Source organism: Gigantopelta aegis, chromosome 6 (genome assembly GCF_016097555.1).
Source record: "Gigantopelta aegis isolate Gae_Host chromosome 6, Gae_host_genome, whole genome shotgun sequence".
Classification (NCBI taxonomy): Eukaryota; Metazoa; Mollusca; class Gastropoda; order Neomphalida; family Peltospiridae; genus Gigantopelta; species Gigantopelta aegis.
In genome coordinates this window covers 54236459-54248630 of record NC_054704.1, presented here as the reverse complement: position 1 = coordinate 54248630, position 12172 = coordinate 54236459, and the positions used below count along the sequence as shown (strand labels likewise).

Genomic DNA, 12172 nt, shown 5'->3' with positions numbered 1-12172 from the left:
TCTTCCCGAACGTGGACGATTTCGAACAGAATTCGTTGCTTGGTACCGTTGCCACAGTCGGCCAACGACACTCCGACTGACACCAAGTCTCAGAGCAACATTTCTTTGTGTATTGCCATCCTGAAGCCAAGCAATAGCCCTTCCTCGATCTTCGATAGTCAGTTGACGTCGTACCATTGTTGAATTTGGAGTGTGCACCGTACACGAACGCAAGCTCCAATTATACGGAAATTCAGCATTGGGAACATGGAATACACGTGCAAAGCGTGCAAATGAAGCGCTTTGTGAAAAGGCAAGTTATGGGCACTTAGCAGACCTTTCACTTTCGCCCTAATTTACGTGCAAATGTAAGCATGTTTTCGCCATTAGAACTAGTCGACAGTGTCAATGACAGTGGACTTTAATTCATTTATAGGTTGCTTAGACCCACTTTCGTCAAAATGGAACAATACCATGCGTGACATTATGGTCTAGCTAATATAATTGACATTCAGAAAATAATGTCGAAAATATCGTCTGACCCTTAAATTCTTTTGAGTAGTATATATATATATATATATATAATATTACCATTTTGTTGGCTGATCAAAATATAAAATATAATGTTAACATGCTAGTCTTGCATTTAGTGAATATATTTAGTAAATGACAGCTCAAAACCCTGTGAACTGAAACAAAGAAGCTGTCATGCTAGTAACAGGGGCACCATTAAGGTAACTTTGTTGACATCCAGAAACCAATTTCACAAAATATTAAGTTTACCTTTACAGTTATTGTTTAAACCTATAGACAATTATTTCACACACAAAATGATGTCATTATGAAAGATGGGTTACAATGAGGATGAAAGAAAATGATTTATGTCTATTTTGTACCATTTTAATTGTATAGTGTCTAATTGTAAGAATTGTTTTGCAGTTAATGATACATGTTAATATGCAAAACTAGGCTTTAAGAAATTGGTCCCAGCTCTTATCATGGAGTATTACTTTTGTGCAATCAAACAGATCAACAAACAGATGACAAAAGACTGATGGACAGTTAGTTTGTTTTGTTTAACAGCATCACTAGAGCACATTGATTTATTAATCATCGGCTATTGGATGTCAAATAATTCGTCATTTTTGACATATAGTCTCAGAGAGGAAACCCGCTACATTTTTCCATCAGTAGCAAGGGATCTCTTATATGCACCATCCCAGACAGAACAGCACATACCACAGCCTTTGATATACCAGTCATGGAGCACTGGGTGGAATGAAAACTACCCAAAATAGGCCCACCGATGAGGATCGATACTAAACAGACCGCGCAGCAAGCTAACAATGTCCTGACCCAGCTGATGGAACAAAACTAGGCTGAAAGAGACTGGTCCCAACTCTTTCTACGGATAAATTACTTTTGTGTAATCAAACATATAAAAAACCAGATGTATAAACAGACTGAAAAATTGGTTCCAGCTTGTGCCATGAAGCTGCCACTTATGTGCAATTAAATATATAAACAAACAGATGTACAGATGTCTGAACGGACAGCCGGACGAACCTGGAGATGGTGCTGCCTCTTCTCAATCTTCTCCTTCTTGAGGTTGTACACCTGCTGGTAGGTGTGCAGGAAGACCATGTACCGCCGTGGCGTCGCGTCGTGCGCAGAACACGACTCGTGGACTCGCAGGAAACACTTGAGCAACTCCTCACCGCCAGACAGCTTCTTCTTGTGCTGCCGGTCACCGATTGATCCGCCTTCAATCCGTGGCGCTCTCGTCAACAGCATGTGGGGAACCTGCAAGAACAAGGACATGGGTAAAGAAATGTCGAGAATGTTGCTAAATCATGAAATGTTAAGGGGGTTACCATGAGCTTTTCATCAAAAAAAAAGGACCAAAAGTTTTCAAGTGGCGTTAAAATTCTGAATTCTGGAAAAATCCACCTTATAAAGTAGGTTGATTGCAGGACAACAAATATTCAAGGACTGCATTATTAAAACGATTTGAAATTTTTGGATAGATTTAACAGTGGAGTAACTAGAGAACAATGTGGCACAAAGAAAGTTAAACTTACAGTATAACTAGAAAGTGTATATGTGGTTTAAAAGAAAAACTCGGCTGGCACAAAAAATATGTTCAGCTTAATCCTAAATAAATGGAATAAAGTTTAAAGTTTGTTTTGTTTAACAACACTACTAGAGCACATTGATTAATTAATCATCGGCTGTTGGATGTCAAATGTGGTGATTCTGATACGTAGTCATCAGTACAAATCCGCTACCTTTTTCCTAATGTAGCAAGGGATCTTTTATATGCACTATCCCACAGACACGAAAGACATACCACAGCCTTTGACCAGTTGTGGTGCACTGGTTGGAATGAGAAAAATAAAAAAAATAAATAAAAAAAAAATGGAATACTTCTGGTTCAACTTAAGAAAAGAAAGTCGAAAAAGAATTTAGAATTAATTATTTAGATACCTTAAATTGTTACAAATGTGCTTTATATTTTGCAGTTTTACTATTTTTTGTTACCGACGAGTTACACTATAATTTTGAACAGGTTGGTCACATTGGACGGAAATCAAACATGCAGGTTTTTTTCCCGATAAATATTACCAGTGCACTGTTAAGATGCTATGAGTGACATAAGTTTCACCACAGTATGCCGTGCTACAACACTGGAAATCAAGAGTTCAACAGAATGTACATCAACCTACCCGAACCATGCTCTCTCGACTCCAGCTTTCCAACCACTGGAATGCACACTGCTTGTAGAATGCTGGATTACTCTCACAGTTCAGAGTGAAATTTGTATTAGTCGAGTCCATGATCAGAACAATATGCAGATTGCACTGAACTCCTTAAAGAAAAAGAAGAAGAAATGTTGGTTTAATTAAGACATTGACAATATTAGTCATGGGACACTGGATGGAAAGAAAAATCCCAATGAGTGAATTTATTAAAGGTGGTGAGAAATGCATTTTAGTAACTAAGTGAAATAAAAATAAACTCAAGCTGTATAAAACAATATAAATAATACTATTTTGAAAGTTAACATTTTATCATCAGAATCAAATAAAATTTCAAACCAATATCTGACCTAGAGGCATTGATTGTCCACAATCATGGAATCGTGGACGGAATCACAGAAATACCTATCTAAAATGGAATTCCAGAAAATGTTTTCCCAAAACATTATTTACCTTTAAATAGTGCATTTGATTAATTAAAATTTATTTTCTGAACTAGAAATTATGGACACTGAGATCGGCCTGTGCTACGCTACAACACTAGTACCTTCTTTGTACATTACGCCAAATATTTAATGTTGCGCATCTAGACGTTTTATCAGTCATGTTTTCTTTGCTTGTTCCTGTCGATTTAACAGGGGAAACCGAACAATGTGAGCTAAAATTCTCCGATATTTACTCAAGTGAAAGATTTATTATATAGTGTGAGCATATTAATTTATAATATTTGCCATATTTCCGATCTCACAAAGGAATGCATTATTTGCATATTGTATGCCAGGCTTTGTTCAAAATAAATGTTACAAGTGAAGTAGTTTATAGTGCGATAGGTTGCAATTATTTTTTGGATAGTTTTGTAAAGAAAGCCGAGAATGTTCGAAGTCTGTATCATGGCATATTCATAAGTTAAATTCCCAAAAATAAATACAAAGTACTCACATGTTTTGCCGCATTGCATATTTATTTATATTATACCAGCAATTAATTGCAGTGTGTGCATGTGTGTGTGTTTGTTTGTGTATGTATGTGTGTCAATGGAACAAAAACAGAATTTGTTTAATACTGAAACAGAAACCCCCCCCCAGAATTTGTAAAATTCTTATATGAAACAGAAAATCAGTGCCTCTACTGAACAAAACACAAAATATATATATAGATATAGATAGATAGATAGATAGATAGTGGCATACAAGAATAATGATTTTTCTTTTCAAATTTTTATTCGACTGCAGATAACTTACTAGAGGCGAAGTAGCTGATGAGTGTTCCCCTGAAGCCAGCCTCTGACATGGTATCTCTGAGAGGGGTGAGGAGGGGTTCGATCTCTTCTGGGGTGTACAGCCCTGCAACCTCCCCTGCGGACAGCAGACTGTTGATTAACTCCAGGAACTGAGGCTCGATGAACTGGTGATCCTCCAACAACAACACAACCTGCTCTCCATCGATACCCGCCAACTGCATGGCCTGTAACAGAAGAACATAGTACATAAATCATCTAACATGATGAAGTTATTGAACTCAGCTGAGATCCACACAGGCCAACTGCATTGCCTATAACAGAAGAACACAATAAATATAACATCTAACATGATTAATTTATTGAACTGGGATCCACGCTAGCTAACTGCATAACCTATAACAGAAGAACACATTAAGTACAACACCTAACAAGATGAATTTATGGAACTGGGATCCACGCTCGTTAACTGCATTACCTATAACAGAAGAACACATTAAATACAACACCTAACAAGATGAATTTATGGAACTGGGATCCACGCTCACGAACTGCATTACCTGTAACAGAAGAGCTCTGTAGATACAACATCTAACAAAATGAATTTACAGAACTGGGATCCACGCTCACTAACTGCATTACCTGTAACAAAAGAACTCTGTAGATACATCATCTAACATGATGAATTAATGGAACTGGAATCCTCCACCAAGAGAACAACCTGCTTACCATGCACACCTGCCTACTGTAACATCTCTATCTACTATGCTCCTTATTTGGATCCATTATAGGCACTTTTTAACAGAACAAGTATTTTGAGAGTACTGCTAATGCGGCGTTCTCATTATGCAATTAGTAGCACCGACTTACAAAAATTGGAAATGTACAATACTAAAATTGTTCCGATTTAGGTGCTCTCACAGTACGAATCGATCGCATGTGACAAATCTGTGTGACTAATCGCACAATAAAAATGCTCCTACCAGGTCCAACTAGGTTCAAAGGCATTAACTGTGAAAAACTGATAAATCACCATGAAAGACAAACCTGATCATTAACAGTACATGATAAGTAGAGGTGGATCTAGGGGGGTCCCAGGGGCCCAGGCACCCCCCCTCCCCCCCCCAAATTTTGCTATAGTTATAATTTTATTATATATTAATTTTTTTACGACCCCCCTCCAAACCTCCCCAAAAATTCCTTTGGCATTCTGCCTCATGTCTCTCGGGCCCCCCTAAATGGATTTTCTGGATCCACCACTTATAAGGCAAACATGAATGAAATGAAATGTTACTGTTTTGTGGTGGTGGGAACCGGTGTACTCACAGTTTTCAAGTCGTTCTTAAACTGCTTCAAGCCGTAGCCCCTGGACACTTTGGGCGAGACTGTGTGCATCTGGTGCATGTGAGCGACAATCGTAGCGGCCGTCCGTCTGCCCACGCCGCTGCGCCCGGCCAGTAACAGCGACCCGCCAGGCCTGGTGAGGACTCGGTCGACGCGAGCCATGTGATCCAGAACCTCCTTGAATATCAGGATGTCCATGTCTCGGTTCTCACGACCTGCAAAATTAAGCTTCGGAATTCATTTTGTGGATTGGGTTAGCAATCTATATCTGGAATTTGAAAGCAAGTGATTAAAACTAAGAAGTAATTCTATGAAGCAGAGTTCTTATTAGACCTCATTCAACATCAATGGAAAAAACTAGCAACAAAAACAGATAAAAAGCTTATCATTTATATTATCCTGAGAATTAGGACTTCAGGATATATTTTGGAAACTTAAAAATACGATGGAATAGCTGCTTGTGAAACCGATTATCAGAAAGCATATTGTATACTTTGTGTGGCGGCCTCTGTAAAAATTTATAGAAATTTGGACTAAATATTTCACAATTTGGAGTTCAGAATATATAGTGAGACAAAACAGAATCTACTTATTCCATAGGCCGGCATTACGACAGATCGACAACACGTGAATTGTTTACCAAACTGTGCAACAACTTACTGTAAATTTTGAGTCCTCTCTCAATGACTGCCTTGAGGTCATCAACAGCCAGTTTTCCAAGCGGTTTTCCAAACAGTGGCAGTGGGGCTCCTGCCGCAGCTGAGGGAGCTCCAGATTCCGATCTCGCACCCCACGTCACGTAGTAGGTCGCTTAAACATAGAACACAACAACGTCACGCACACACTGTTATAAAAACAGCACATCTGAATGTTGTGAGATGCTTGCATTCTATGTTACTAATCTAAAGGCTAAATTAAGTGATTATTCTTAAGTTTGAGTTGTGTTTAGAACTACATTCTATGTTACTAATCTAAAGGCTAAATTCAGTGATTATTCTTAAGTTTGAGTTGTGTTTAGAATTTAACAAAATGAGTGCAAACTGTTTTACTGGTTATTACAAATCTGATGAATTTCATATATTTTGATAAAAATAAACTGTCTAAAACAAGAATATATTCTCGACATTTTAGTAAAATACTACTATCAAGAGAAGACAAAAGAAAAATAAGGGTGAATTTTTAAAAAAATTTTTTTAAATCATGTAAAAATATTTGAAATGAAAAGCTAAAGTTAAAAGTACAATTATCTCAAAATAAACTGATTACATACATTTTGTACAGTATACCCAAGTAATAATTAAGTAAAGTGCCTAAAATACAGAAATAAAAAATTTTCTGTGATTCTGGAAAGCCTCAATATACCAGAAAATCTAATAGACACCTGGAAAAGGAAATTAATTATTTGTTTAATGTGACCCTCAACACATATTTTAACTATGGCTATCGAGTGTCTCACATTGGTAGTTGTAATGCAACATTTTGATGATAAAGAGAGAGAGAGAGAGAGAGAGAGAGAGAGAGAGAGAGAGAGAGCGAGAGAGACAGAGAGAGACAGACAGACAGAGACAGAAACAGAGAGACAGAGAGAGACTGAGACAAAGAACGAGCAAAAAAGAGAAAAAGATAGGAGAACCAGAGATATAGATACTGAGCAAATATTTAATTTTCAAAAACCACCTTTCCAGTGCAGAATTATTAAATAAAATTAAACTCACAATCAATGTTCTCAAAAATATTGCAAGACCAGTCAGCTCGAATGACAGACATAAGCAGGTTATCGAATCTGTTCTGGGCCTCACTTCCGACAATGCGATCGCGGAAAAGCCGGCGAGCTTCGTAAGCCCAGATTTCCAGCAGATGGTCGCTGGTGTTCTCGCTCTGACCAGCATTCAAGTCATAACGCAACAGACTCATCACCCACTTGGTGAGATCCCGCGGTGTAAACAGGTAGTGGCTGTAGTCATCAATAGTGAATCGTTGGCGCATCTGAAACAAAACATAAACTAAGATGTGCAGTGTCGTTTTCCATACAGCTTCCTACTGCCAAATATCTGCATATATTTCCTGGGTTTACAGTTAGCAGCCTGGGCAACACACAGGTTAAAATAACTTGATGAGGGGAGGAGGGAAGCAAAACAAGATTCAAGGCACAGTAATAAAGGGTCAACTCCAGCTAAAAAAGGGCCACTAAAAAAGGGACCCATTACTCCTTCTTGTGTAACCCAACAAATTTGATCATAAACATTATGATTGTTACAATTCATGTTAGAGGTAATGACTAGGAGTAGATACCAGCATGTAAATAAAGTTTTGGATGGTTGACTAAACAGTTTATGCCTGCCAAGTATTGTACAGAGTGTTTATTAGCCACTGGTGATGTTTAATGAATATTGCTGGTGCTAACACCACCAACAGCCTCCTATTGTCAAAGGTTTTAAACACCCTTAAATCTGTCAACAGATGATGGTAAACAGTGAACTGTAAGATTTAACCTAGCCTTACACTAGAAAACAACACGTGTCTTAATTGTATACCATTTCACTCACCTGTTCATAGAAGTCGACCATGGAGCCTGCCAGCGCGTGCACCTTGGCCGCATTTCCCCACACGGGGTGGTGTGACAGCTGGCGGTGGAGAATGGGCTTCAGGTAGGCACTATACACTGTCTGCAGCTGCTCTCGGTCAGGGTATCTGAAAGACAATGTCATAACATTAAACAAAATTCAATCCTATCTCTTTTTTTTAATTATTATTACTTTTTCTTTAATCCCACTTTCCCTTTTCCTTTTATCTCCTTCGATTTCCATCTCATTTCTTCCTAATCTGGCAGCTCTTCACGCCTTTCAAAATGTTTTATGCTGTTCATCTCCACATCCCAGTCCTTAGCTCTCCAAATGTAACATGTTTATCTCATGTGACTATATCACACACAACTGCTATTTCCCATCAGCTTGTGTTGTGTGCTTAGGAGATTATTCAGTGATTACTTCTGGCACTGTTAAGGGGATCCTGTAACCACATACTATACTTCCCTACCACTAGCAATTGTTAGTTAATGCTGTGAGCAGATAGGAACATTGATGATGTCCTGGGCCCATATTTTCGAAGCAATCTTAGCCTACGAAATTGTAAAATCATCGTAAGCTATGATGCCACTATGACGTGTGCTGTAGTGACGTCACACCCTATGGCGGTTTTACAATTTTGTTGCGCTAATTTGTTATACAGCCACTGCATGGATTATGGTACTCTGAATAGGTCTGCTTAAACATCAGGGGCCTAATTCACAAAGGTCTCTTAGGCTCTGTTAGACAATAAAGCATCCTCTTTGCAAGTCTTTTTAGCATTGCACTGCGAGATCGCAAAGTTGCGAGTGTTCAGTGAATTAGGCCCCTGATGTTATTAATATTTGGCCATCTTTATTGCTCTAGCACACCATCTCTAACAAGGCAAGTGTTTATTGCACTTATTCAATAAAACATTTACTTTTATTAAAATAAATATTTTAAGGATCTTTCCATTCTTAGCTGAAATATGTCTGAAAATATATAGCAAGTACTAACCCCACTACACAGATCCTGACGACGGATGTAAAGCGTGGGGTCAGTTTGTGTCGGCCGAGGGTCGTTCCACTGTTCATACTAGCAACGATCTGGACATTCTCCAGTCCTACCCACTCCAGGTTACTGTCATAAAAACCATTGTACGTCACAACCTGAAAATATAAATAACCTGGTAACATGAAACATAATCTGAAAATGCAACCGTATCTCTGATTACTGAAACACTAAATTTAGTAACATGAAATTAACACCAATGAGATTTGCCATGGTTCCCTCATAGCAAAACGGAGTAAAACCATTTTCCTTTTATGTTGTAATTCTTTGATCTGTCAAGTCAAGACCCTAAAAACGATGATGTCCATTTCCTCAAACTGCATGTGGTGCATTCTTTGATCAGGACAAAAACAACTTATTTATTTTACAGAACAAAAAGGCTTAGTATTTGATGTTCCCATTCCTCATGAAAAATTTCATTTTCATTAAAGATGATTTTTTTATTTTTTATTTAAACTGTTTTTCACTCGCCTGCAAATTTCAAAACACAAAACCTGCATTTCTTATCCTTTCACATGAATATTAATTAATCTACGCTCAGTGACTTACAACCGTACCAAACATTTTAACATAAAATACAATTAATATTTGTGAATATTTCTATGTACAGTAAAACTTCTCAAACCCGGAACCTCTGTAAACCGGAATTCCTTCAAAACCGGACATTTTGTGCGGCCCCCTTTTAAATAGCTGCACAGAAGAGAATCTCTCTAAACTGGATACCTCTTAAAACCAGATATTCTACTTGGTACCGAGGGTGTCCGGTTTAGAGGAGTTTCACTGTCCATGGTCATATGACAGGTCATATGACAGACCTGCTGTAAGAAGGCGATCATCTGACAGGTGCCCCACTTGTCTGGCTTGGGCAGGTTGATGTCCTTCAGGTAGAGGATGAGCCGCTCGCAGTCCTTGGGGCGGTATACGCGGCCTGTGTTGGTGCTGATCACCATGCATGACTGGGTCAGCTTCTGCAGCAGGTGGCTCGGGTTGGTCTGCGCGCTGCAGTGGACGATGGCCACGTTGGTCGAACGCAGGTTCTCCAGGCTGTGGTGCAGGAGCAACCTAGAATACAGGGAAACGGTTTGTGAATAAATGTTACTCCAGTATGAACAATGAATGAATGTTTAACATTACATCAGCATGAACAATGAATACATGCATGTTTAACATCACCCCAGCATGAACAATGCACAAAAGAATGAATGTGTAACATTATCCCAGCATGAACAATGAATGAATGTTTAACATCACACCAGCATGAACAATGAATACATGAATATTTAACATCACCCCAGCATGAATAATGCACAAAAGAATGAATGTGTAACATTAGCCCAGCATGAACAATGAATAGACGTTCAACATCACACCAGTATGAACAATGAATGAATGTTTAACAGCACACACATCAATAAGGAATGAATGAATGAGTGAATTAATAAGTGAATGAATGAATGAATGATAGAATCAACAAATGAATGAATAAATGAATAAACAAATGTTTAACATCACCCAAGAATGAACAATGAATAAATGTTTAACATCAACCTGGCATAAACAATGAATGAATGAATGGTTAATATCATACCAGAATGTGCAATGAAGGAATAATGAATGTTTAATATCTATCTAGCACAAAGAATGAATGAATGAATGAATATTCAGCATGGTCTGAGCACAAACAATGACCGAATGAAGCCCAGAGTGAACACCATGCTAGAATGTTGTTCCACAAAGAATCAGACTTACCCTTTACCGCAGCCCTCTGGCCCGACTACGATAAATGGTTGTTTGTTGTCTGCCTGTAACCATGGCGTGAAGTAGTCGAGATTGCGCTGAACATCGTGAGTCTTAATAACGGGGAGGGAGGACGAGGAGACAAACTGATCCACTGACGAAATTTCTGGAGTCTAAAAACACAAACGTGCAAGATGGTACATTTCTGAATTGTCAAAGGAGATTTTGACACTTTGTAAATTAATAAAGAAAACCCCCCCCAGAAAAACATTAGATATTGTCCTTGTTTAAAGAAACAGAAGGCATCATATAACTTACTTTTCAATGAAAAGGACAAAACAACAATCAATCACAGTAATTAAAACTTGCTGAGAATTTTTCAAATCTTGGATTTTTCACAACAATGAGACAACTGGCAGAATATTTATTATTTTAACTTGCACACTGACCTGGGCACACCCCCCCAGTTATCCAGGGTTTCTGTCTAGTCCCGTACATTAATGATTAGTTGTCATTAGCTAAGTAGAAGTTGGTGTAGTGGCCTAACACCTCCCCAATGAGCCATTAAATCTTACTCTGGGTGTGAGCCAGTACCGGGATGTGATCCCAGTAGTTCCCAGCCTTAAGTCTGATGACTTGACCACTGCACCACTGAGTTCGGTTTGACTAATCTGATCAATGTAATCAATGTGGACTTCTCACCTCCATGCTGTAGGTCTGCAGACGGTCCAACTCCTGGTCATAGTATGTATCCAGTGGTCGCCGACTGTCCGGTGGTACTTCACTGGTCCACGCAAACACCTGAAACATGACACACAGTCAAGATTAAGTCTGTTTTGTTTAACGACATCACTGGAGCACATCGATTAATTAATCATCAGTTGCTGGATGTCAAGCATTTGGTGATTCTGACTCATAGTCATTAGAAGAAACCCGCTACATTTTTCTTAATGCAGCAAGGAATCTTTTATATGCACTTTCCCATAGACAGAAAAGCACATACCAATCCCAATCAGCTGAATGAATCCACTGAAGTGGTTCGATCCTGCGATGTAAGCACCTCAAGCGAGCACTCAACCGACTGGGCTAAATCCCACCCTCACTCAAGACTAATTCTGTACTCAAGACAATTTATGTCCAATGAAATGTTCAAACAAAACAATTACTTTAGACATTATATATGAAAATAAACATGCAATGAGTAACTATCCATGTTACCTGAAAATTATGTCAAATAAAGGAAAATAATGGGTGTTCAATTATACACAAAAACATTCTAAATTTTCACGGTTATTATGAGTCTCAGTACCAACTCCTAAAAGAATATATCACATATGTTAATTTCATATGGGATATTAAATAAGCACTTTTGTTTGCTTTAAAAGTTGACACTGACATTAACATCTCTCACCTCCCCCTAATATATTTTTCTGAAGATATTGATAATGCTGTACAATCCATTAATATTTTATGTTACTACTGTTTTACTATAATACTAC

General features: G+C 38.3%; 1 protein-coding gene across 3 annotated transcripts in view; it reads right to left on the bottom strand.

The window, feature by feature from the left end:
- The window catches only part of LOC121374143 (cytoplasmic dynein 2 heavy chain 1-like), an 81757-nt gene that overhangs the window by 29359 nt on the left and 40226 nt on the right, over window positions 1-12172 (bottom strand). For all 3 annotated transcript variants that reach the window (XM_041501104.1, XM_041501107.1, XM_041501105.1), the window contains exons 39-49: window positions 11376-11474; window positions 10686-10846; window positions 9752-9998; window positions 8883-9034; window positions 7866-8010; window positions 7035-7305; window positions 5980-6129; window positions 5302-5534; window positions 3980-4202; window positions 2706-2848; window positions 1546-1782 (exon numbers count right to left, since the gene is read on the bottom strand). In XM_041501104.1, the coding sequence (XP_041357038.1) occupies window positions 1546-1782; window positions 2706-2848; window positions 3980-4202; window positions 5302-5534; window positions 5980-6129; window positions 7035-7305; window positions 7866-8010; window positions 8883-9034; window positions 9752-9998; window positions 10686-10846; window positions 11376-11474 (2061 nt within the window). The remainder of the gene's footprint in view (window positions 1-1545; window positions 1783-2705; window positions 2849-3979; window positions 4203-5301; window positions 5535-5979; window positions 6130-7034; window positions 7306-7865; window positions 8011-8882; window positions 9035-9751; window positions 9999-10685; window positions 10847-11375; window positions 11475-12172) is intronic.